This window comes from Balaenoptera acutorostrata, chromosome 5 (assembly GCF_949987535.1).
Source record: "Balaenoptera acutorostrata chromosome 5, mBalAcu1.1, whole genome shotgun sequence".
In the NCBI taxonomy this organism is placed as follows: Eukaryota; Metazoa; Chordata; class Mammalia; order Artiodactyla; family Balaenopteridae; genus Balaenoptera; species Balaenoptera acutorostrata.
In genome coordinates this window covers 3682181-3710082 of record NC_080068.1, presented here as the reverse complement: position 1 = coordinate 3710082, position 27902 = coordinate 3682181, and the positions used below count along the sequence as shown (strand labels likewise).

Here is a 27902-nt window from a genome sequence, read left to right as displayed (position 1 = left end):
TTATCAATTATTATTGATGGAAATTTAAAAATACCATATTTATAGAACACTTGTTTTTTAATAGAACACATTTACAGAATGCCTAGCTCTGTGGAGTCCAAGTAACTTGACGGGAGATTTGTTTTTAATTTCCTGCAGTGTGACAACACTAAAAGTCATAGTTCTACTTTAAAATCTTCTTTATAAATCTAAAAGATGACCTGTTTATACGGGCTGAAAAATCTTACCTCAGCCGCATACGTAAGTGCTCTTTGTATTAAGCATGGAATAATGACAGTTTATACCTGGCAGTCATCCACTTTTGTCCTCATCACTCCTTTCATGTATTCCTTGTCCATAGTAGGAGAGACACCGAAACTATTTCCCATACATAGTATTTCCGCTTTTCCATCTGGGTAAGTCACTTCCACAGAACCATTCAGAATCACTGACCAGGAGTCCAGCTAGTTCCAAAAAATGAAGACAAAGCAGAAAATAACATCATGATCGTGAAGCTGTAAGTGCTGGAACGGTCCCTAAAAATGATTTAGATCTTCTACTTTTTAAAGAGGGAACAGATAACCCAAGTACGGCTGGCCGTTCACCAAGTTCACAGAACGAGAACTAAAGCACAGCCATGGACCCGCGGGTTTCCAGGGACGGCTGACCGTTCACCAAGTTCACAGAACGAGAACTAAAGCACAGCCATGGACCCGCGGGTTTCCAGGGACGGCTGACCGTTCACCAAGTTCACAGAACGAGAACTAAAGCACAGCCATGGACCCGCGGGTTTCCAGGGGCCTGCACGGCTCTCCACTCTCCTAATGACTCTGGCTATTCCTCTCTTAAACGACACTGGGGAGAAAATGTCTTCTGTTCCCCAAAACACATGTAAACAAGATAAAATGATCACCACAGCCTTGATAAGAATAGCATTTTGTTCTGACAAGAGGCATAATATTATGAACGTTTAAGTTGCAAAATCTGAAAAGTTAAAATGTCAAAAATGTTTCTACCAGTATCATCTGGAATACTGCAAATAATAGAAAATAAAATAATGAACTTGGAAGACTCTGACACAACGAGTGCATCATAATTCCCGAATGATTCAAACTTATTGTTGCCCATGGTTTGTAAGGAGGAAAGAAGGAGAATGGGGTTTTTGTTCGTTTGCTGCATCGAGCAAGGCTCACATAGAGACGTTGTAAGTGGCAGAAATATTTCCTAACCTCTTCACCGTTGTTTAACACGATGGTCCCGGCTCTTTCCACCACCGCAAACACCATCACAGCACAGAGCTCCCGCCTCACCGACATCGTCATGTTGGCAAAAGCCGGCAGCTGGTGCATGAATTCAAGGAGTTGTTCTGAAAAGCAGAGGGTGTGTGAAAAAATGACAACTATTTCCCAAAACAAGGATTCAGAAAGAATGCTCTACGGCTCTTTCTTTTTAAATGCCCTACAATTCTGCCTGTTGAACAGTACAAAGACTTCAAATTATCTTCAGCACATGTTGAATTTCTTGCAGGTATACGAAGAATTCTGTCACTGTGGAAATGGTGACAATTCCTTGTTGATTCAGGAGCAACAGGACACAGTGCAATTCAAATTCCAGTGGGAACGAAGAAATTAATAAACTTCAAGTGGGGAATTTCTATTGAAAATGAGCTGTGATCTTACTAAGGCTTATTAAGGGATGAAATGATAAGCTGGAATGAAACAGAGTTCTGAGAATTCTCCAGAAAGTCAGTAGGTCCATTCCGGTGCCTCTGGGGCGAGCGGATGCCCAAAACACATAGCAGAAACAACCACCTTCACTCTAAAGATACTCCAGGATTTAGAAACCAGGGAATATTTTCTGTGGGTCAGACAAATCCATAAAAAGTAATCCATTGACCAAAGTTTACAACATTATATGATAAAGGTGAATGAAAATGGATTTATTATTTCTGATCCCACAGATTGACAAAAAAGTTTGCTCACTCTTCCTATTGGCAATGCTGTGGACAAACAGCTTCTTCTTGGTAAGAACTCCTTACTAAGTTCTTTCCTCACTCCTCACCATGGCTGTATGAGATGCGTGGTTTCTTTTTCGTTTCACAAGGAGGAAACCGCGCGGCTCAGAGGCATATAATTAGGAAGTGGCAGTGACACGATTCAGGACTCTGTGTCTCCGTGCTCAGGCTGGACGTCACAGGTGGTGATAAAGACCACAGGGCGCGTGTCAGCCCGTGAACAGTTACTAGCTGAATTACTCTGGGGAAGTTGATTCATTTCCTTAAGGCGTGTTTCTCTCATTTGGAAAAGAATAAGATGATACCCACCTTCACTGGACAGTTCTGAGGATCAAAAGGAATGAAGATGATAAAGTCCTTAGCAGAGAGTAGGTACGCAATACATGAGAACTGCTGTTATTGTCATTATTATTATATTCGTGGTATCGTTCAAACTTTTGGCTAAGTAAAAATTCTACATTTTTCTTGTCCACACATAATGATACTGTCCCTATGCTCATTCCTTCTGTCTATTAGGATTTAGTGACAAGTTTTATGCTGTTGGATATAGTTTGTTAATTGCAAAAACAATGTATAATATAAAGATATATTCTGTGAAAACATTACTTTTCCACAAGGTCAGACTAGGTGGTGTTTTCTGGTCCAGCTTGGTAACGTCTGCTCTGCTTAGACCCTACGTCATCCCTCCTGTACAAGACTTTTCATTACGGGGGTAGCTCTGGTAATCAGAAAGAATAACAGTGATACGTGGTACCCAGGGATTCTGTCCAACAAGACAGCGTTCTTCAACTTGACCCAGACTGATGTGTCAGGACATCAATTTACTGTTGCAACCAGCATTTTTTAAAAAAGAAGGAGCGAGAGTATCAAAGTACATCAGTTACAGAAAGAATAAGTCTGTTGAGTGAAACTTTCATTTCTGGGATGAGTAGATGTGTTTGTGTCCTGTCGTAAAATATGTTTATACCTGAGGGCAGCTATAAGGCGATTCTGAATAGCACTGCAAGAGATGACCCACACCTACTATCTGCGGGAGGTGGGACTCATTGTTCTACAAATGCACTGGCTTTTTGACATGAAACATAAAGGCAAATGAACAAATCATGGTCCTCTGGCTAGCACGTCCTCATTAGTTCTGCTGTTACCTGCCTCTGTTTTCTTCAGCTATCACACCCCACCCCTCACTGTAAGGTATTAAAATACTAGCTATAGGTATTAGAACACACATTTCATTTTTTTCCTCTCCTAGTAAGAGCTAAATTTCCTTGGACAAGCAGAGATGCATGCTCTTAAGAAAAATATGAGACCAGAAATTAACTGTCAGAAATGTTCTAAATTTAACATGTTTAGACAGTAATAAAAGTCTAATTACCACCACACATGATAGGAGAATATGAAGCATATGAATATGAAGTATAAAACGTATTCACTAATACTTGCAGCAATGATTTGAAGTGCTTGCATGGACATTTGTCTTGCTTTCTGGCAGTTTACTACTCCATTAGTGGGTCATGAAATCAATTTGTGATATATGAGTAGTGATTAACATTAAAAGATACAACAGAATAGAAAATATCTGTATATCACATATAAGGATAAATAATAAAGGAGACAGGGAAGATATAATAATAGTAAATGTATATAATTCTCCAGGCTCAGCTGAAAAATTAAAAATAAACAAACACTTAACCAGACAACATCCAAGTATTTTTAAAACTCTCAAAGACTCAATAATGGTATCACTGGTTTTGTGATAGCTTCTATTCTATCATGTATTACACTGGAGGACTACAGCAATTAAAAAAATAAAGAATTTATATCACCAATCTTTAAAAAAATAATAAATATAAAATGGAAGCATTTGACTACAGGAGCTCAACATAAACCCTGATGATGCCCCAGGAAGCATACAGAGTTACAGGGATTATGTTAGCCAAGAATTCAGAGCGTGGAATGAGTATTGAGATAGTTCCCAGGACGTATGGAGAGAAGCAGCGTGGAAGGGAGAAACAGGACAGCTTTATTCTACACGGCTTGGAAGAATCTGTCTGAATAATACATTAATGTGATCTATCTTACTTTGTTAGGGAAGAAATATTCCTGTTTATGAAAAATATTAGACATTCAAAAAAACTTTTTTCTAGTCAATGTAACACAAAGAAAAGCTAAATAATCAACTTACAGACACCAGAAGCTTTAGTCAATTCAGAAAATTCTTATCTTATTGCTTTGGTTTAATTTTATATAAGAAATAATTAATATTAAGATTTTTTAAAAAAACCTGTGGATTTGTATGTGTGTGTGGTATACCAAGTGTGGAAGAAAAAAGGAATTCTTTGAAAGGGATCAAAGAAGTTCTCTACCTTAATGTGTCAAGGCCTCAAAACCAAAAATATTAAATTTGGAACCATTGAATAATTGAGTACCTATAGAGTTATGAGTTGAAGAGCAAAAATCAATAATGTTCCTTTCTCCAAAGTACTGAAACAAAGGTATACCCAAAAATCTGTGGGAACCCAAAGGGAAATTTTTTAATTCCTGCAGTTTTAAAAATATGATTAAATATAAGCAATTTTTAAAAATTAATTTATTAATTTATTTTTGGCTGCATTGGGTCTTCGTTGCTGCACACAGGCTTTCTCTAGTTGTGGCGAGTGGGGGCTACTCTTCGTTGTGGTGCGCGGGCTTCTCATTGTGGTGGCTTCTCTTGTTGCGGAGCACGGGCTCTAGGCGCGTGGCCTTCCGTAATTGTGGCATGCAGGCTCAGTAGTTGTGGCTCGGGGGCTCTACAGTGCGGGCTCAGTAGTTGTGGCGCACGGGCTTAGTTGCTCCGTGGCATGTGGGATCTTCCTGGACCAGGGCTCGAACCCTGCATTGGCAGGCAGATTCTTAACCACTGTGCCACCAGGGAAGCCCTAGGCCTTATCTTTAATGATAATGATTTACTATTTTAAATAAAAATATATTTGATAGGAGCAAGCGTCTGAGTTATCACTGTTTATAAGCGTATTGGTATTCAACTACAAGTAATTCATCCAGCGATTATATCAACAAGCACATTAAAAAAAAATAGTGTGGTGTTCATTTGTAGGAATCAGCATAGCTCTTGCTTTCTAGAAATTCTGAGAGAGAAAACTTCTCAGATATGAAGTGAAAGTCTTAAATTTCCAAGAATAACATGCTACATGTATTTGAATAATCATAATTTTCTTCCGTAACTATACTAACATGAGCATATTCAAAAAAGGATAACCTCCATGTCAATCTGTTCATAAGCAATGTTCAATCTAATTTTTTAAAAACCCTATGAGCAAGGATTCTTAAGATGACAAACCGAACACACTTCCAATTTCATTCTCTCTTTAAAACTACAATAAAGAGATTTTGAAAAAGAAGTAGGATCTTGAAATCAAACGTATGGTTACCGAGGGGAAATGTGGGAGGGAGGGATAAACTGGGAGATTGGGATTGACACACACACACTACTGTATATAAAATAGATAAAAAATAAGGCCCTGCTCTATAGCACAGGGAACTCTACTCAGTACTCTGTGATGGCCTATATGGGAAAAGAATCTGAAAAAGAATGAACATATGTATATGTGTAACTGATTCACTTTGCTGTACACCTGAAGCTAACACAACGTTGTGTAAGTCAAATATACTCCAATAAAAATTTTTTTTAAAAAGAAAAAGAAGCGGGCAAGGACAAAGAGAATAAGAGTGGAATAAATTTGGGACAATGGAAATCAGATGAACGTGTGGTGTCAGTCTCGAGGAAGCTAAACCCTGTCTTCAGGGATGAAACAGGACCACTTCACCGCATGCTGCAGAAGCCTCGGAAGACCTGTGACTACGAGTACCTCAGGACCGGGGAGTGGACCCGGTGGAGGCGGGAGTGGGCTAACCTAAGGAGGAACAGGGATGGGCATGTGAGAAGCAGCTACGTCCTTTCCTCCAACAGAAATCTAGAGGTTACTGCCCCCGGAAGGGTGACGGCAGAGGCACTTCTGTGCTGGGGGTGCAGGCACGGCTGGCTTCCCACCACCTCCTTCAGGTCTGAACTTCTAAAAGGGCGTTGACAGTCCTTCCTTCCTGAAACAGCCCCCTGTTCGGTGCACTCCCCGAAGTATCTCCCCCACTTTATTCCTCAGACCCCAGCAGGACCAGGGCTCCCTGTTTTGCTCCCACTGGTCAGCCAGGACCTAGGAAACCCTCAGTCCTCCATACAAGGCCTCAGTCACATCCCCCGATGACCGAAGGCTCACTCCACGTAGCAGTCATCTCTAAATAGCTAGCAGTTCCTATCAATGGCTTTAGTTACCATTGCAGATACCTAATCCAAGGTTCTGGTTTTCCATCTTTAGTTCCCTAGCATATGTGCAGAGCTTAAACGGTACAAGGTTCTCCTCATACATAATGTTGGCTCCCTCAAAACACAGCAACGAGCCACTCACATATGATGATGCCCATACTGTCCTGTATCTAATCCCACTAGACTCATTTCCTTGAACTTCTTTCAAATACATATTGGCCCCAAAAGAGCTGGGGGTGTGGAAGAGCAGATAATCAGGCTCAGGCACCGGTGGTTACAGAGTCCAGACCTACGGGGCAGAGATGCTCTCAGAGGAAGCTGATCTCACTCCCCCCAGCATCTAAGGAAGAAGCAGGGCCCAGAAGGCATGCATGAATGCTACAGCACCATTACACAATCAACTCTTGCTCTGAGGGCAAAGCTGGGTAAAGGCGACCCCGAGGAAGGAAGAAGCGGACACAAAGCCACTTCGACTCTTAACCTTAGGGCGCACTTAAAGCCTCAACCCCCAGGTTCACGCGGGGCTCACTTGACATTCTGCTCTCTTCCCCTGAGCCTCACCTTCCTACGGAACCAGAGAAGAAGAAAAGTCATTTACACGACAGTTCTACCAACTACCACCCGACTGATGTTCACACAAAGAAAAACTTGAGCTTACTAGAAATAGTGCGCGCAAGATGATTAATAGAAGTAATAATGTTTGGAGGACTATATTTATTTTTTTGTCCTAGAGTAAGCTAAGAAACGGCTCATGGGGAAGGGTTTCATTAGGAACTTTTATTAGTTGTAGTCTCCTGAAGCTGCGGCCTGAGTAAAATTAGTTGTTTCAAAGATGTTTTCAACAACAAATGCCAAGGGACACTGATACATTCATGACCTTTTAGAGCCTACTATTCTTGGGCTCCACTGCATTCCACAGTCTTACCTCTAAGTTCTTTAAATTGCTATGAGATTCGTTTTCTGGCCCAGACTTACCGATGTCGTCGTCTGTCCTGTCAATGGGGTCCTTCTCCAGGCAGTCCCGCACGACGTCCCTGCTCATGAGGGGGTCCGAGGCACGCTCGATGTCCTCTTCGTCCTCGTCGTCCTCCGAGTCCACTGCCGTCTCCGGTAACCCACTCAGGTCCATCTCACCAGCCTCACTTTCCGTGGCCTTAAAACAGACCCCAAATAAACAGATAGATGGACAGACAGACAGACAAACGTTCTTAAGTAAATCTTTTGGGCCCAAAAGAAATAAAAACAAGTCTAGTTCGAAATATTAAATTTTTTCTCATATCAACTTTCCATAACTAAGTTACATGTATTCAATATTAACACACAGTCATGCACGAGGCACTACAGAAAAGAATTACTTCAACAAAATATGAGTGATTTTTATCACTGTTGGAATTTGTAGTTAGGATTAATGACTGTCAATAACTTTGATTACCTGTCAGACGGCATTTGAAACACAGTAGAATAAGAAAATGATAGTATCTGTTTTCACTCCATTTTTCAAAGAGAATGGCTTAAGCTAAGAGCTTAAGGGTGACAATTAATTCTGAACAATTCCTTCCCCCAAAGAATAGGTGTAGATTTATTAATGCCAAGAAGACTGAACCACTTCTCTCTTATTAGAGTCTTTGTGAAAAAGTGAATCCCAAATCAAAGGTAACCTGATAAATATGCAAACAAAACATTAATAATTACTTTGATTACCCCAGTGTCCACTTTCCAACTATAAATCACCAAAGGTGTGAAAGACTCTACATGCCTGTAGGTGACACAGTCTTTCTTCCCATTCCTCAACACCGTTGACTGCAGCACAAACCAAATTTAAAGTAATCAAGATCAAGAAAGAATGAGGCAAAAGTAAAATTAGCTCAGGAATGTCTGAAGGAACCAGGTATAACAGGAATGAAGAGAAAGGAAGGAAGTCTAAGTATGCTACTGTCTTTATTCATAGCTGCAAATCTGTAGCTACTCTCTAGTGCTGAAAAAACGTTAAATAAATGCAATGACCCAATCTCTTAAATTTTTTAGAATTTGTTTTTAATTCTGGAAAGAGACTCCAAGGCCTATTACGGTTCTGTGATTAAAAACAAATATTTAGTCTGAATCAAGAGTCACAAATTTCAAAATGGTCTCTTCGGTTGAGCTATCTCAAGTATAGATGCGTTACCCTCTTTAGGTTATTCTATATGCTTGTGATGATCATCTCAACGATCACGTACCTATGTATCATACTGGCCTCATCTGACGTAGGTACCCAGAATTCACTAACTGCTTCAGCACAGTAAGAATGAGTACAATTAAATATCAACTATATCCATTTTGAACATCATAAACGTGGTTTTCCAGATAAAATAGTAAACGCTTAGAAATGCTTTACTATAAAACTATTAATTTTGTAGAAGACACAAAGTTTACCAACTTCAAATAATTCAGTCCACATGATTTTCAAAGACAATAAAGACATCTTATTTTTAAGAATAGGCAAATACAGATTAAAATAAATAAAGATGAAAATACAAAATGTTGAACCTAATAATAGAAAGCCCACACCAAATTCTGACAATGTACCAGGAACTCTGCTCCAAGTGCTTCACATGTATTAACGTGTTTAACCCTTCAACAATCCTACGAAGTAAGTGCCATCACCGACTTTTATTATTCTCCAAACATATAGGTAAAAAGAAATCATTTCTCCAAAATCATGTTGCTGGTAACTGTGGAATCAAGAACAGAGCCAGGAATTCCAGCTCCAGACTCATAACTACAACCTAATCTGCCTCTTTGTAATAGATACTTCACACATGAGTGCGGCTTATAGAAGGATCTATACTTTTTCTATCATTTAGTTTAAATCAATGTTTAAAGAATAAATTGTATTATTTTCTTTTTTTTTTTTTTAAGAACACATGTATTTATTTGTTTGTTTTGGCTGCTCCGGGTCTTAGCGGCGGCATGCGGGATCTTCGTTGCAGCATGTGGACTTCTTAGGTGCGGCATGCAAACTCCTAGTTGCGGCATGCATGCAGGATCTAGTTACCTGACCATGGATTGAACCTGGGCCCCCTGCATTGGGACCATGGAGCCTTACCCACTGGACCACCAGGGAAGTCCCATATTATTTTCTTATCAACAAAGTTTCAGCTTTCTGAAGTCTTGGTTTATATCACAGAATATTTAATTCTACATTTTGAAGCAATACAAGTATGTGTTATTATTTTCTGAAGTTTAAAAAAAAGAATTTTAATCACATTTCAGTTCCTTACATACGATTTCCTGAACATACACTTCATTATACCATACATTATAAGAATTATCGGGGGCTTCCCTGGTGGCGCAGTGGTTGAGAATCTGCCTGCTAATGCAGGGGACACGGGTTCGAGCCCTGGTCTGGTAGGATCCCACATGCCACGGAGCAGCTGGGCCCGTGAGCCACAATTGCTGAGCCTGCGCGTCTGGAGCCTGTGCCCCGCAACGGGAGGGGCCGCGATAGAGAAAGGCCCGCGCACCGCGATGAAGAGCGGTCCCCGCACCGCGATGAAGAGTGGCCCCCGCTTGCCGCAACTGGAGAAGGCCCTCGCACGAACCGAGGACCCAACACAGCCAAAAATAAATTAATTAATTAATTAATTAATTAAAAAAAAAAAAAGTGCAAAAGATGAGTCGCATGTTAAAAAAAAAAAAAAAAAAAAAAAAGAATTATCACACATTATAAGAAAAACCTAAGGGGAAAATAATTGAAGACAGAATATCTAATGAAGACAGAATGAGTGAAAATGGAAAGTCTAACCTCTACAAAAGCTCTTCCAGCAGTGGCCTTGGTGAATACTGCTGCTTGGGTAGGACCACAGTGAGCAGAGATGCTCCGGGTGGGACGGCAACAAGGCCTTGCAGCCAAGGCCAGAGAATTAATTAATTGTGGCACCCTCAGCAGCGCACCTCTAATTTATGATTTTTTTAAAAACTGAAGTATAGTTGATTTACAATGTTGTGTTAGTTTCTGGTGGACAGCAGAGTGATTCAGTTATACATATACATGCATATTCTTTTTCATAGTCTTTTCCATGATGGTTTATTACAGGATGTTGAGTATAGTTCCCTGTGCTCTACAGTAGGACCTTGTTGTTATCTATTTTATACACAGCAGTGTGTATCTGCTCATATCGCTAACTTAAATCGTCTCTAGATTCCAGAATGACACTGAAACAGCACTGGATGTGATATGGTATGCCAAGGCTGTGAGCAGAGAAACTAGGCCAATATTGTTGTTATCACCACCTTGTTTCTAAAGCCTACAAATGTGACAATTTCCTAATGGTTGCTATGAGTACATTTTCACCTCAGTTTCATCTTAACATCAAAGATTATTATTCATCACCTTATATTTTCAAAGATACAATCAGTCCTCTATATCCACATTCTTTAACATTAGCCTAGAGTGAAGAGGCACTACTGAAGATAAAAATAAGAACAAAACACCTTTAAGTAATATAGCTATATAACTTAAGGTTTTTCTTAACTTTTAAACATCTAACATATGGTAAGAGATGAAAGATATATTTTACACCATCCCAAAGAAATCATTCCTATCATTTAAATGAATGATATTTAAGTCTTAAATAGAACAAAAAGATTTTTCCAGTGTAAGTTGGATTAATCTCTCCAAAACTGAACCCACCACCCCATCTGTGTAAACAATCATTAGTTGTTTTCTATCCCTGTTATGTGTATTCCATTGCTTAAGAAACTATTCATAAAATAACATTTATGAAACCAGTAACTTAGAAGATTATTTTTATTTAAAATAAATACCCATGTTTTAGAGACACAAATGTAGAGAACAAACGTATGGACACCAAGGGGGGAAAGCAGGGGGGGTGGGGTGGTGGTGGTGGGATGAATTGGGAGATTGGGATTGACATATATACACGAATATGTATAAAACAGATAACTAATAAGAACCTGCTGTATTAAAAAAATAAAATAAAATACTCATTTTTATTTTAAAATACTACAGAATTCCTTTTAATAATACATCTTAAATAGAACTCAATGAACAAGTTTTTGGGAATCTACTGATTTCGTGAACACTGAGACCCCTGGAGCCTGAGTGGAGTTAAAGGCTTAGTGAGCACTGACTGGTCCGTGGCGGGTGGGGAGAGGGCTAAACTTGAGTGCCCGGAACCTGGGACTCACTGGATTTACATCCGCTGAATGAACAGACAAAGCAGAGGTTAGTGGTTCAAATCTCGGCTCTAGCACTCATCGTGTGACTTTAACAAAGTCGCTGATCCTCTGTATGTAGACCCAGTTTCGTCACCAGTAAGCTGGAGTTACACCTCGCCATTCACAGGATTGTTCTTGGATCGAATAAGGGAAAAGAAAGCCAGCTACAGACCACATCAAAGTCCCTTCCTCAAGGGGACACGTTTCCACCTCTCTGCCGCCACCCCTTTACCCCAGCAATGAGCCTTGCACGCAATTTACACTGGCAGAATTTGCCCAAAAAACCCCCCAACACTCTGTTAAATATCCCAACCCCTTACACACTGTAAAAATTTCCCTCAGGCTAACTGCACCCATTAAGTTCTGGCTAAATGGCTCACACGATAATTATAAAAACAGTGAGCCTATGTTGAATGCCTACTGTGTATCTAGCACTACATTTGATGCTTTTAGTACATAATAATCTTCATATCAATTCAGCAAATTAGGATTATTACCACTATTTTCCAGATGAGAAAACACGAAGGGAAACTAAATAAATTGTTCAAAACAAAACAAAACCTAGTAATTGTGCCAGGACTCAAAATCGGGTCCAACCTACACAAACTACTAAATACTTCGCACTATAATACTTCACCCAGTTTTCCAAACAGACTGTCTTCATAAAGAAAATAGTTAAAATATAAGAAAGTAATAAAATGTGTTTTGCTTTGCTAAGTCATAAAACATAAAATTTACATTTGTATATAAACATAAAAGACTTGCTATTTTCTAGCTTCCTCCAAAGTACAATATTACTGAGATAATGCTAGTCTTTAAACCCTTTCATTCTAAATAAAGATATGCACACACTTTATATTTAAAAGGTATGTGGGTAATTTGGGATTAACATACACACATTATTATATATAAAATAGATAACAAGGACCTACTGTATAGCACAGGGAACATACTCAGTATTTTGTAATAACCTATAATGGAAAAGAACCTGAAAAAGAATATACATATATAACTGAATCACTTTGCTGTACACTTGAAACTAACACAATATTGTAAATTAACTGTACTTCAATAAAAAATAAATAAATAAAAGGTATAGAACAATGTCATTTAGGCAAATAACTCCTCTCCTAAATTAATTTACCTTCCACAGATATAACATAACATAGATTTAGGTGCACATTACTGCTAAATAGTAATATTCTCAAAAAAAACTATTAATATTCTCAGATCAATGCTGAAAGCTCTATGATTTATTTAAATAAAAAGGGACTCAATATAGTTTGTTATTATGAATACAGTTCTTAAAACCAGTTTATTTGGCATTTTTAAGGATATCAAGTAAATGAAGAAACTGAGGAAATATTAAATGCCATAAAGCGCTAGTGAAGTGTTAATTTAAAAAAAAAACAATGTAACTACTACATGTTTATCATTAAGTACTTAAAAATCATTTATGAAAGAACTTTTTGCTTATTAAATATACCACACCCACACATATCCCCATGTTTAGGAGGGTTGCTTAATAAGTAATCTTGAAACGAACTTTGTGCAGAATTTCAAACATACGTATGTAACCCAAATAGCACCTGAGTCAGACCCTGATATAAATTTAGGCTAGAACTTTATGTTGAAGGCTAATGCTGATGCTAATTTAACTGGGACAACAAAGTGAGTAGGCACTGCAGACAAAGCCATATATATGCAGAAAGTATGAAAACATATTTGGAAGTAAGTATAATGCTTGCATTAAGTCCAGTTTGTGTATCATAATTCATGCTGTTCTTAATTTTACACTAGGAATTTTTGTTTTTAATTTCAATATAGGATTTACCTAAAAGAGAAGAACAATTCTTTAAAGCTTTTAATGTAAATTGTTAGGTTTCTTTCCAAAAGCTACAATCCTAACAGGTGTAAGGATGTCTACCTATAAATATTTATTATAAGTAAGAAAGTCTGTGCTAATTTGATAGGAAAAATAGTTTCATATTTAACTCCTCATATACTCAATTACTTATGTCTTAAATATTTATTTAAGGTATAGACACGTGCATGTTCTCTTCTGCAAATTACCTACTCTTGTCCTTTGAATATTGTTATGCTATGAGTGAAGTATTTTTCTTATTAATTTGCATAAGTGAGTTAAAAGTCTGACTTTAAATCTTTGTCTCAACTGCTCTTTTAATTATTAAAAGTTTTGATCATTCATTATACCATTAAGAGTTTGTTAACTCTTGGGAATCCGCTGGTGGTCCAGTGGTTAGGACTCAGCACTTTCACCGCTGTGGGCTCAGGTTCGATCCCTGGTTGGGGAACTAAGATCCCACATGCCCTGCGGAGCAGCCGTAAGTAAGTAAGTTAAGTAAGTAAGTAAATAAATAAATAAATAAATACTTTTCAAAAAAGAAAAAAAAAAAAGAGTTTGCTAACTCTTCAGCTTACCTGGAATTTAATGTTAATTATGATATAAAGTATGGTCATTGAAGTGGGCTTCCCTCCCACAAAGACCATTTATTGAGTAATCCATCACTTCACTGATCTGAGGTTTCCACTATTACATATTACATCCTTACACGTGAATTCCGTTTTGCTTGAACTCTCTGTTCCATCAATCTGCCTATTTTCGTACAGTTATTTTCAGTCCACCTAAGTCACTGCTCTGATAATCACACCATTTAACCAGGACCTTACCGTGACTGGAAACTGCATTGTCTCATGTCACCAACTTAGGCGTTCTGCTTTCTGTCCCCAGTAACCTCCTACTTTTCAGCGTGCTTTCACTGCCTTCCAAGGCAGTCCTTTTTCAAAACCAGCGTGATCCGCAGTCTCCCAGGCTCTCTGAGCTTCGCGCCTGGCTCTCACAAGCCAACTTCTGCCCCCTAGTCTAACGCTACAATCCCATTCCTTCCACACGTCATCTTTCCTGAAGGCCTACGATTTCCTGGCCCTATTCCAGGCTCTAGAGAGAAGACCAAGACAAGACAGGGAAGTCCCTGCCTCTTGAAGCAGTCATGCTGGGGGACAGACATAACTTAGAAAGTGACAATCACTTGAATTAAAGTCTAAAAAACCAGCCAGGGAAGGGACCAACATGTAGGACCTGCGTTTCAAAGGGTAAGAAGGGAAGAACTCTCTGGGAAAGCGGTCCTTAAAGATGAAGGCCGAAAAGGATCAAGGTAGGAGAGAACGTTCTGGACAGAAGGCCTGCAAAAACAAAGCCCCGCGTTACAAGGAGCCTGGCGTGCTGTGCCGCTCTGTCTGTCTTTCCACTACGCTCCTTGAATGAAGAGTCCGTCCCGGGGGAAGCCAAATCTTTGCTTTCTTTGTGCTCACTGCGGAGAAGACTACTTACCAGGGCAGAGGGAAATCACTCCGTATTTGAGGGCACCTACCCAGCTGAGCCTCCGATGCTCTGGTCAACTTGCTCCCCTGCTGTCCGAAACTATGATTTCAAAATGTGTCTCTCCTTGAGACTCTCCACCTGCCAACCCTCTCACTCTGAAAGAAGGAACTCAGAGACACCAGGCAGAAACTCCCTCAACTCCCAAACTCCCCACTCCCAATCCACCATCATATGCCCCTGTTAAAAGAGAGGGGGTCTCCTTTCTTAAATAAGCCAGTGATTCCACGTTGCTCCTGAACTCCTCTCCTCCAACCCTCTCAGAAAACTTATTCTAACTTTTTCTCTCCGGCACATGGCATCCCGTGCCGACCTCTCTGTATCCATCTCCTGAGCATTTATACTCGCTCCAACGTGACAGCTTCCTCCCAAGTCAGAACTGGAGGCACAAGAAAGGGGTCGCCATGGGAGACGGCTGCCCATCACTGGAGCCGCTCAAGAATCAACCTGACCGACGGGAAGCGAGTAGAGGATTCAAACACGAGACTGGTCGCCAAACCGGGCGCATCTGGCAGGTTTCTTCTCACCTTTATAGAATTTCTGATTCAAAGACAATAGGGGATCTCTAGTCACTGTTAGTCCTACAGTCAGTAACCAAATCCCCAGTTACATCTATGGCTTTTTCCTTAGGAAGGATACAAACTTACCGGGCCACATGCCCGTCATCAAGTTTGAAACGAGCAGCTGTGAAACTCAACTAAAATGAATCAAAATACGCAGGGGTCCTCTTTTCCAACTACACCCCAAGATAAAGCCGGCCTGCAGGCTGCAAACTCCAACCCCCAGAGAACCAGGTGGAGTTCTCACCACGGTCTGGACCCTCAGACACCCTGATGGGGGCTGGGGGCAGCCGAAGTACCATCCAGAATCTCCTCACACCCTTCCCCAACCTACCCAAGGTAATACCACATAAAGCTGAAGTTCCCCTCAGAATACGCCTCCGTAAAGTATACAAACGACTCACTTCATTCTTATTATAAATTTACCTTCTAGGAGGCTCCGTTCAGCCTGGAATTACACCCGAAGAACAGCAGGGGTAACTGCTACAACCTCAAGCTGTGTTCCTACTCCAGATCTTTAAAGCATGTGATCATCTCAAAGTGTAGAAGACAAAGGCTCTATCATGATGTTTCAATTAACATAAGCTAAAGCACAACTTTTACTTCTACTGTTCATTGTTCTATTATAAGGGATACTCTTGAATAAATGTTCAAAAAAATCGACTTCTAAAAACAGGCATTATGCAAGGGGGGAGGGGATAATTTTACCCTGATCCACCACCTTTTCCTCCTCTAACATTTGAAAATGGGACTACTTCCTAAAGATTTAATTACAAGTTAACATTTAATGCCTCAAAGTAGAAACTTGAAAACTTACTTTAAAGAGCCAGATAATTATATTTCTTTTCGCAAGATAATAAAAAAAGTTCTTAATCAGCTAGGAATCTGCAAATAATTGCATCTGTGGCTATCACTTATTAGCCAGTGAGCTCTCCACAACACCTCTGAATTATAGAAAAGTGGGTACCCAATGCCTCCTGAAAAGAAAATTAACTTTCTAAGATCTACTAAATTTAGGACTTAAACAGACATGTTTTGCCCTGATGGTATTCTGTTTAGTTACTTTTAGTAATTTTTTAAAAAAATAGAAACTGAGCACTGCCTGAATATATCAATGATCCTAAAACACTGTAATATTGTTTAGAGAAAGGTTCTTTTATGGCCATCTCATATCACAATTCCTAAGGAGCCAAGAATTATACTTTGTAAAGTGAGTATTACATTCTTTTTGTTTGAAACCATCCGAAATCCCATATTAGCTGTAACAAAAAAAGGACCTTTTTTGCATATTTTAGTCACTTTTCCTAAATTTGAATTTTCTAAGCCAATGAAGTATTTCTTAACAATTAAAATTATTTTGCTTTTAAAACGTTTTTGAAATTCCATAATTCTAGTTTCTTTTCTATCATCTTTATCATAAGAATTTACTTGAAACATATAAGTAAGTCTATAGGCAATAAAAATAATGCAAGAAAAATAATTCAGTGATCGACTCTTAATAATCTCTTCCTTTTGTCACACCCAAGACTTTAAGAAAAGCTTAGTATGGAAGCATAATTCTGAAGTTTTCCCCTACAATTTTATTCAAGAAAGGGTCATCAACCTAGTACACCTACGGTCAAATTAATAAAATATTTACAGTCCGGGGAAACATTTCCGTTGTACACTCCATTTAAAATTCTGGTAACTGGTAACAGCAGAGGCAAATGCATTTAGACTGTAGTTCGACGTCCTAAAACAAACATACAACATACTACATGTCTGTGTGAAGCATAAACATTAACATTTTATGTCCATGTGTGCACATATAATATACACACATATATTTACCTTTAAGATTCTATCAACGAACAATCACAGAACTCCTCAGAATATATGAAAATGAAGCAAATGACAAGGAAAACACCTTCCTACCTGGTAGATATCAGAAAGACTGCTGCTTCCAGAATCACTGGTGATGCTACATCCTGAGTGGCTGGAGGAGACGTGAGTCACCTGTGGGTGGAGACTGTCAGTGAGGTGTAGCTTTGTGAAATCTGCAGGAAGCTGGGGAAGGATCAGGAGAAACTAAGTTACAACTGGAACCAACAACTCCAAGAAGGCATCTACAAATTGTGTTACACTCTACTCCACGCCAGGAAAGGTCCTTCATTTTTTAAATTCACCATGAATAAATACTGTCCTATTTACCAAAAATCACAAAATAAATTTGTAAAGTTTATGGGCATTCAATGAGCCTTAAATCATACTAAATGCAATGCTTAAATAGGTGGGTTTGGCGGTTAAGGTTAACCTGGTGAGCACTGAATCCAATGAGCTACAACTTTCAAATTATACACCAAGGAGCAAATTAGTCTCCTACTATTTGTTAGCCAGCAAAATGCAACTTTGTGGCGAGAGACAGCTCAAATAAGAAAACAGATTTGAGGTTCATGTATGCCCAAATGATGTTTAAAGGTTAAAAAGATGAGCATCTTAGAACAGACAAAGTGTATTGTTATACAAGTAACTACACAGGCACTACGGAGAAAACAGGAAAGTGTGCTCTCGGAGGACGCGGAGTTGAGAAGGTTATGAACAGCATTTACCTAGCACAGACACATAGGTACTACCTTGGTCACGTTTAAACTCCAAATAAAAATTGCGTCTATTGAACAGATTCCCTCAGCAAGTGCTCCTATCGCCCCCCATACAGCAGAGAAAATGCACTGAAAAAGGAAACATTCACCCAGTCAACAAATATTTACTGAGCCCTCTTCCTCTTACTGTGTGCTAGTTAGTGAATGAGGTGCTAGGAAAACGCTGCCCTTAAAATCTTACACTCGTAAGTTATTAGCAATTCTTTTGAATTCAAAAAGGGCACTATGTATCTGTAGCATCACACTTAGACACTACTGGCCAATAATAAACCTGACATTTCAAAATATATGCTAACTGACACCCTGCACGCTGATAATATCTTTCTTTCCTGCTGGTACATTGATCCTATTTGGCTGGTGAAGAATAAAGAAGAAAGACTAACTGTTAAAATCAAACTTAAGTAAGACCTTGCCTTGGCAATATTCCCTTCTCTCCTGTAACCCTCCTCCCTCCTCCCCTTCCAAAACCAAGATGCCACTTCACAGTTTAGAATAAGTCCCACAGGGGAGGTGATGCAGGCTCCTGACACCCACAACCATTCAGACCTGACTCAATAAACAGATTATGACACTTAATAGTACTTAACACACGGATGGACTTGGAAGGCATTGTGCTAAGTGAAGTAAGTCAGACAGAGAAGGACAAATGCAGTATGACATCCCCTACATGTGGAATCTAAAAAAGTATAACAAACTAGTGAATACAACAAAAAAGAAGCAGACACACAGACAGAGAGAACAACTAGTAAACTAGTGGTTACCAGTGGGGGGTAGAGGAGAGGGAGGTACAAACTACTGGGTATGGGATAGGCTCAAGGATATATTGTACAATGTGGGGAACATAGCCTATATTTTGTAATAATTGTAAATGGAAAGCAACCTTTAAATTGCATAAAAAATTTTAAAAAATTAAATTAAAAAAATTTAAAAAGTAAAATTATACCCCTTCAGAAAAAAAACCATTTAATATAGTCTGCATAGAAATAATATTTTTAACATGATGGGAGACACAAAGAAAAGATTTAAACATAAATTTATTAGGGGGCATATAAACAGATGCTAAATAAACAGATAAAAAGACATATGTTGGAGAAGCTCACAGAAGTAAGATGTTTATTCAAATGTGTGAAATCATTGCAAGAACGATGTCTATATCTCACTAGGAATGTTTTTTTAACTGATAACTGAAGATGTTCTGAAATAGATAAAACTGGGAAAATAACAATTTCCCTGCAAGGAATAGATAGGCGAAAACCCCCAAATTTGAGAATTTATATATTTTATTCACAATGTAGAAGAGCGAAGTATTTGCAGGATTTCTTCAGGAACAGTTTGAAGACAAAAGTTTGCCAAGCTGTATTTTACTTGTAGCTGAGTGATACACGTCAGATATTAAAACAATGTGTTCAAAGCCAGGATAAACACCCTTCCTCGTCTTGGCTACATTTCCTTTAATGCAGTCACTCGCCACAAAAGGCAACTGAAGAACCAAGACTCCGAAGCTCAGCGACTTTAAAAGGCATCAGTCGATACATGCAACTACAGAATAAACTGATTTCTATTGATTACCTTTTCTAGAGATGACTCAGGTCGACATGTGCCACATAGTGTGATTTTTAAAAATTAACTTGAAAATGTCAAATGAAGATGTATCCATCTGATGAATGTTTACTCACCAGACAGTTATTTACTCAAGTCTCACAGGACAGTGTCCATCAACTGGTCGTCTTTCCTGACTAAACGCACTGTGGGGAAAGCACAGGAGCCTTCGAGCTCTAAAGCTCTAAACAGATTGTGTAGTGTGAACAGACACTGCACAATCTATTCATTCATCTACGCTCACTTAGACCCACAAAGAGCGGAATTATGTGGCTTTGTCAGGCTAAGAACCAGAAAGTCTGTGTGTAAAGCGAAAAGAAGAAACACTTTCATTCGTAAGAATTCAATTCTACTTTATAAATACTTATTAAGTATCTGCTATGTCAGACACTCTGTCAGGGACAGGAAATATCAAGGTGAATAAGACACCCCCAATTCCAAATGTAAATTCTACTACCCAAAAAGTCATTGTACTAGGTGTCATGCACAATAGAAAAATAAGTCAAACATTGGTTGTTTGTTTCTTTGTTTTTGGCCACGCTGCACAGCTTGCAGGATCTTAAGCTCCCGGACCAGGGATCGAACCCCGGTCCCCTGCAGTGGAAGCGTGGAGTCCTAACCACTGGACCGCCAGGGAACTCCCTCAAACATAGTTTTTTAAACATGGCTTTTTATCTCACCACCACCACTTGTGTTCTTTGCAGACAATGAAATGATGTTAAAGTTAATGCATATAAAATTCAGTATTAGCTAAATAGCTCTTTGTATGAGAACAGACGCCATGCTTGAGAAACCTTTGCATTTTTCCCCATAGATGGGGATGAGAATCCCATGATTAAACGCTATCAACAGGCCACGTCGGCCACGGTTGTGGAATGCGAGGGGTGTGGAGCTTGTCTGCCGCGAGAGAAGAGAGCCTGAAATGCACGGGTGTGGCCCAGCCTCTCACTCTACAGACTGGAGACCTGAGCCCAGGCCTAAGGGAAGCGGCTCTTTCAGAGGGAAAGGAACCAGCCGGGAACTGGGAGTCAGGGTGCAAACACAGGCACAGGCACCGCGTTCAACCTCAGGGCAAAAGGGTAACGCGGAACGCTGGGAGCCAGTAACTCACTGTCTGAGCAAAACATACCAAAGCAGGGGGCCACACGCCAAGGACAAAAGACTCACTTGTCCCAGCGTTTCTACACTTGATCCAGGGCCCTGTTAAATTACTATCACTATGCTGTTTAATCAGATTTCAGATTAAATGGAGCTGGGAATTATCTTGCGGCTCTAGCCACCACTTATAACAGAAATTCTGCTCAACAATAAGAAAATTTTTTGAAGCTGGGGCTATACGCAGTAGTTACCTGAATAAAATTAAATAATAATTAAATAAATTAAAGGGGAAATTAATATATTTTATACATTTTGATCTTAACGCCAATATATTCAATATTTAACAGCAATTCATTACAAACACAATTCAAGGAAATCTGTTATATTTTTCTTTTTGTCATTTAAATGCTTTTATTTTCATATTTGATTGTATGAATATATTACTGCTCACATTTTTCCTGGATCAAGCAATCTATATTCCTACAAATACGGCACTTGTGAACCACAATTGTATTAAACTAGTGTCAGGCAAATGACTGAATCGTAGTTTCACCAGAAACACTATTAATTACATAAGAAACAACAATGGTAATACGTAGTTAAATCAGATTCTTAAATGCGTAAAGTAAGCATAAACAATATTAATCATAGTTTTGTAAAATCTGGGTATCGATTAAATGATAGCTTGTTTTGTTTTCTGTTTTGGGAGAAACAGGGGTGCTCTAACAATTAGCTTTAAGTAAGAAGTACTAGAGAAGACTTAAGGCTCATATATGAACAGGCATTTGATAGCCTTTGATTTATTAATTAATCTAATGATTGGCGTTTATAAAAGTACCAGCTAATAAATGAACTCTGTTTTGAACATAAATTCAGTGAGTAAGGATGCCTTGAAGTCTCTGACACCGCTAAATAAATACTTTGCTGAACTGGTAAAATTCCTCAAAGTGGTGCTAACATAGTAGAGACTAGGGCATTTCCCTTCTTCCCCTTCCTTCTCTCCCCCAAAACTCTTCTCAAGTTTATGTTTTCCAGCTCTACAAGAAAGGGCTGGTGTATCACCGGTTATGCAATGGAAACATAGTAGAGTTGTATGTTCCACGATACATTAGCGTCGTAGGGCTGCTGAGAAACCCAACAATTCAAAACTAAACAGAACAAAAAAACACTGCCACCCTCACTTGAAATTTATCTCACTAAAAATTTCCCAAGAATCACTTTTATTTCAAGAAATAGCTACAACAGAACACATAAGGTTTGGGGTAATGGTTACAATCTATCCAATCGTCCCTGGCAGTTCACCTTGAGTAACAACAGTCGTAAGGTAAATTAAGTATCACGCTTAGTGACTGAACACCGGCTTCATGCTAGGATGCAACACTAAGAATTGACCCAAACGAGTGCTGTTTTCCCCAGGTCACCCCTGGAGTTCTCTGAGCGCTTTCCACGCTCATATTTTCAGGCTCTGAGGGGAGGAGCTGATACATCCCTGGACACATTTCCCATTTTTTCCTGAGGTGTCAGTGAAAATACAGTCTCCTACATTTTCCATTCATTCATCATTTACTGAAAACCTGTGTTGTGATGACTGACTGAATGATTGGGTATAAAGCACTCAGAGGAGAGCCTGGCACCCAGAACCAGACAGAAGGGTGTCGGCCATAAACTACCACGTGCAGACTCGAGGAGGACACAGGGTCTCCCAGCTCTGGACTCCTGCAGCTGGAGTCTAGTCTGGATGCCAGCAGGGACTGAGCCGCTCTCAGAAGGGGCCTTGGGGGCCAGTCATCACCCAGCTCCAAACACTGTTCCTTCACCCACGGCAGGACTAAGGCTGTACTTTAAAAGCAAGTCATATTTTCCCTCTGTGTACACACACACACACAGCTTTTCTTTTACTAAAACTGATCTTTTCTACTACGACGAGTTCCGACACGCTCTGACCTATTTCTACATAGGGCTTGCATAGGCAGGAATATTATTTGGTAGCTCACTTTAAAGATCACTTTATACTAGGGTCAACTTTTATTTCTCTACCCCATAATATTTCTTTAGGAACACTAGAAAAAGTAAGCATTTGGACTCTTGAATATTATTCATCAGAAATCATTTTTACTTCTCTCATATCCCATCAAGACGTGCTCAAGACCCAGGACTCATCCTTGAAATAACACTTCATCCATCAGTAGTCCACAAAGCAAAGAGAAAGATTTCTGCACAGTATACAATTTCTTTTGTTTGTAAATATACATAAAGGCAAGAAACAAAGCTTTCCCCAAAGGGTCATGAGATAATAATTTAATAAACTGATAGATTTAATAATATTTCTCATCAAAATACATGTAGACATTTTTAAATGTTGGTATGACTATGCTTTAAAGGAACAGTTCAACAAAAATTTGCTTTATATTTACTGGAGAAACCTGCCAAAAGATTAGCAATTTGTACAAACTTAATATTCTCCCAGCTTCCTGGCAGGCTCAAAAGACATGTCTCATTTTACATATCAAGTTATCTTCTGTTCAACTTCCTGCTAAGTCAAGCAATCCTGAGCAAGCTGATTAACTTCTGTGCACCTTAGTTTCCTCTGTAAAATGAATATAACATTGTCCAGTGACTAAATGAAATAACTTGTAGAATCCACCTGCAGCTGTCTCTCTCCCTTTCCATTCCCTCTGCCATTTTTTCCGTCTTAGGTCAGATAGTTTCCAAATTCAATGGGGGGAAAAAAAAAAACTAACTTGTTTTTGACACTCTCATACCTAACACCACCATTACAGTACTTTACTTATATATATTTCCCCCAAAAGTCTACATATTATATTTTATTTTTTAAAGATTTTTTGATGTGGACCATTCTTAAAGTCTTTACTGAATTTGTTACAATACTGCTTCCGTTTCAGGTTTGGGTTTTTCGGCCCCGAGGCATGTGGCGTCTTAGCTCCCCGACCAGGGGTGGAACCCTCACCCCCTGCACTGGAAGGGGAAGCCTCAACCACTGGACAGGCAGGCAAGTCCCTACCGCTTACATTTTAAATAAATCATATATTTATATGGAAGAGCTCACTGCTTAGACTACTGTACCAAAGTTTGCAAAGTAAATAACCTCATTGTCATGGTAGGCTTACGGTCCAATTGCCGTCTTTTATAAACATTCAAATTTTCATAGCTGAGAATTCTCGCAAAGTGGTAGCGCCTTGGGGAATTTGTGCTTTTGTGTGAATAGCCTCCTTACGTTTGACTGTAAAAGCCTCCACAATAGTCGTGCATGTATTTGGCCAGGACACAAGCTGCGTGATTCTTGCCATCCTAGAGGGCCGTTTGAACAAACACCTCTTGCGGGGAGGGGAGGGAGTGCTGCAAGTGCGGTCATGCTTTGTTCCGAAAGTTCCTTGCTACTTTCCTACCTTAAAATAATGTTTTGGAGCGAGGCGTAACAGAGAGGATTGGATGTTAAGATATAGTTTGTATACATTAAAATGTCACCTTTCTGTCCAAACATAAACCTTTATATGTTAGAAATAGCTCCTGAAATGTGGTGGTGACCCAGCCCTCTCCCCAGGGCAGAAAGGCTACCCACGTGTTTTTTAGGGTTGGTAACCTATGAATGAATCATAAACTTCCTTGGTTACAGTTGCATGAATTACAATCTAAAATTTAATCCCTACATTTATGAAATAAGGATAAACGGAACACAAACAGAACAACTCGGACCCCTGTTGAGGAAAATAAATAAGCGAAACTAGTAAACTGACTGAAAGGCTGTCAGTCACATGACTGATGTTTTCAAGCAAATACTTTTAAGAAGCCTTTTCTATCGGACATTCATAGCAAGCACTGAATAGGAAACTCGTGTGAACTTCACTTCAAAACAGAAAAGTGGAATCCTTTAGTATGAGGAGAAAGTGTATGATCTAAGTACCATCTATTCCAAAATGTAAGGCTGTGCAAGGCAACAGTAATTATCACCTGTGCACCAGTTTCTATGAGAAGGCAACAGTAAGATCACCTGCACACCAGTCCTGTTCTTACAAGAATCTCAGGAAGTAGGTTATTATTATGACTATTTTAGATAAGAGGAACTAAGACACAGAAAAGTTAAGCGATTTGCACCAAGATCACACAGTGAAAAGGTGGCAGACAGAGATTCCTGGCTGTCTGGCCCTCTACTGAATACACTTAAGCATTGAACTTTACTGTATTTACGGACTTATTGGTTGACTTGAAAACTCTCATGAATACTGATGAAACTCTGAAATGTCTGCTTGTATCAATTTATTAATGTAGTTTCTTGTACAGATTTCAAAATCATATAGAAAAACAGTCATTTAAAACAATTTCTCACTCTTTCATAAAACAAATTTATTAAAACTTTACATCTGCATCTCCAATATCAACGATTTTGACATCACACTGCCACTTTCTGAGTCATCCAATAGAGTTTTCATTCCTTCTAAATTGTTTGAGATACACCACTTTTTGCATCTCTTTGTGATATACTGTGCAACATTAGTGAGGTTGATTTTTCATTGTCTTGTAGGTTCTTCACAAACTCATTTACTATTTATAAGCTAACCTTTAAAATGTTATGGCAATAACCAGTATTTGCAATTCTGAGATCACATATCCAAGAATCATTATTAAATCTGTGTAAAACAGAAAACTTCTTTAACTCCCTTATCCCATGTTCCACCATATGACCCTTACAACATTCCAAGCTAGCACTGTTTGAGGTCATTACTGCCTTATGTTCCTTACTGAAGAGTACTTTTTTGTTTAAAAAAAAAAAAAAGGTAAAATGAATTGAGAGAGAACCTCATAATGTAAGAGACAAAAGCAACTCCTTCTCTGGTAGTTAACTCTTGCAGAACGAAATCTTGCCTGATACATTATACAATACCCCTAACATCTGAAATCAGAGAAAAAGTATGTGGGTGCAGGCACACACACAAATAAGCTAGTCAACTAATTTCATCACCTTAAAGAAAGACACCTGGCACAGTGAGAATAGTTCTATAATAAATATCAGAACCACTAAAAGTTTGTCCTCTGAAAGACAGCTGTAGTTTTTCAAAATGAAAATGTTTATCTGGGACCTAAAATAAAACAAACTATATAATCTTCCACAGAAATACCGAGGTAGTTAATTAACATGTATATATCACCAAAGGCAACGTCCTGTTGTCTGTTAAAAAACACAGTTTTATGATAGTTTTCAAGTGACAGCCACTCCATTCTCACTCCAAACACACACACACACACACACACACACCCATATAATCCCTTTTCCTTTTCAGTTTATTTGCAGCTATCAATAACCAGTGATCTGAAAAAGCACACCTTTCTCTGAGGAATTTCAAAAAAATGTCTAGATCACTTAGTCCAAGATATTTTCAATAAAATACACGGCAAATTTTGGCACTGAGTCAGGTAACTGAAAAGTCATCTTCTTGGTAGCACTTCACCTACAGAAACCCTAACCCTATGTGCATATTCTCCTCATGTTAGGAATAATTCCCCCATTATCTGGGGCACATGTGCTACCTAATGAGCAACGTGAATATTTGACGCCTGTTTGTTCTAATACTTATAAAGAGCCCAGATACTGCACTTAATGGACGAAGAAACAGAAGCTCAAACAGCTCAAGTGACCTGTCCAAAGCTCCCAGGTACATGGCTCCAAAATCTATACCCATTTCCCTCTGCATCTGGACTCTAGACACTTGTTATTTGGGGCCATATTCTAACCCAACTGTGACACCCATCGTCTCCCTTATTTAAACAGGAAATATCCTAAGAAACTTTAATAGCACCATAGCTTCATTGTCTAATACAAAAACCAACCCAATAAATATATTTTTTAGCAGAATTGGTGATTATCCATATGGCAATACTGATCATATTCTACAGTTACTAAAACTTGAGTTCTCGTGTTTTTCCAGGACCACGTGGGATCGGTGCTCTGGAAGTGGAGACCCCTGGAGATGGAGGGGAGCCGCCCGTGATACGAGAAGGCAGTTTCTAGGACCAATTAGACAACAACCCTGATGAGCTCCGGAGGGACTGTGGGCAGTTATCCCAGCTGTAAAAACGCTCAAGGGAGCATGGAGTCAGGGAAACGAGCGTTTAAAGCCAAGGAGAAAAGATTCCTATGGGATCCATGGATGAGCCTAAGCTGCCTTCTTTTTGAACAAAAATAAATAGTTGGTTTGGCAAGAAAGCCTCGCTCAGAATTAAAGACATTACCCCACAAGTAACATTTAACTCTTTAAAAAGAAGTTATAAAAGCCACGTGACATCCAAATGCAAGTGCACTTAGGTCTCTCTACAATAAAATGCCAAAAAATGGCTGAGACTGGCGAGCTATTCACCAATGTCCTCCTCTTCCAGGGAGTACGGCTGGATTGCATTTCCCAACTTCCCTTACAGTCACATAGGTGCCCATACAACTGACTTCACGCCTTCAGGGTATGAACAAACAGAAGTGATGGATGCTGTGCCCACACCCTCCTTATATGCATCTTCTACAAACCTGCCGAGACCTTCCCCTTGCATCAAGAGTCTCTGTGGAAGACAACAGAAGCTTTGCGCCTAAGGTTAGACAACTGAGCCATAAAGTGGAGGGGCCTGGATCCCTGGATCCCTGCTTAGAGGAAAACTGTCCACTAAGTGATCCAGAGTACTTGCTTCAGATCTTATGCAAAAGAGAATAAACTTCTATTGTATTTGAACCATTGTATTTTGCTTGGTTTGATACAATGGCTAGCATTATCTTAACTCATACAAATACAAATATGATGATACTTTTTTTGTGACCTGTCTGCAAAAAATCTTCCACAGTGAAATTCTCAATTCCTTAAGGAGAAGCTAGGGCTCTGATGACACCCTGACCTCATAGTACTGTGTGCAATTTGTATAAAATCAACATTAGAGCTCCTTTAGTCAGTCAAACACGTTTATTAAAAACCCACTTTATGCCAGTATGCCAGGCGCTGCTCCCAGTTTTCTAAGACAGCAGCAAGTAAGATAAACTCCCTGCTCTCATGGATCTTACAACTAGCAGGCAAGATAAACAATA

The 27902-nt window shown here is 39.2% G+C and overlaps 1 protein-coding gene across 9 annotated transcripts in view; it reads right to left on the bottom strand.

Moving 5' to 3' along the window:
* Positions 1-27902, bottom strand: part of RAPGEF2 (Rap guanine nucleotide exchange factor 2) — a 248001-nt gene that overhangs the window by 39724 nt on the left and 180375 nt on the right. For all 9 annotated transcript variants that reach the window (XM_057547436.1, XM_057547439.1, XM_057547437.1 and 6 more), the window contains 4 exons: positions 17403-17534; positions 7284-7461; positions 1209-1345; positions 285-443 (listed from right to left, as the gene is read on the bottom strand). In XM_057547436.1, coding sequence (XP_057403419.1) covers positions 285-443; positions 1209-1345; positions 7284-7461; positions 17403-17534 — 606 coding nt within the window. The remainder of the gene's footprint in view (positions 1-284; positions 444-1208; positions 1346-7283; positions 7462-17402; positions 17535-27902) is intronic.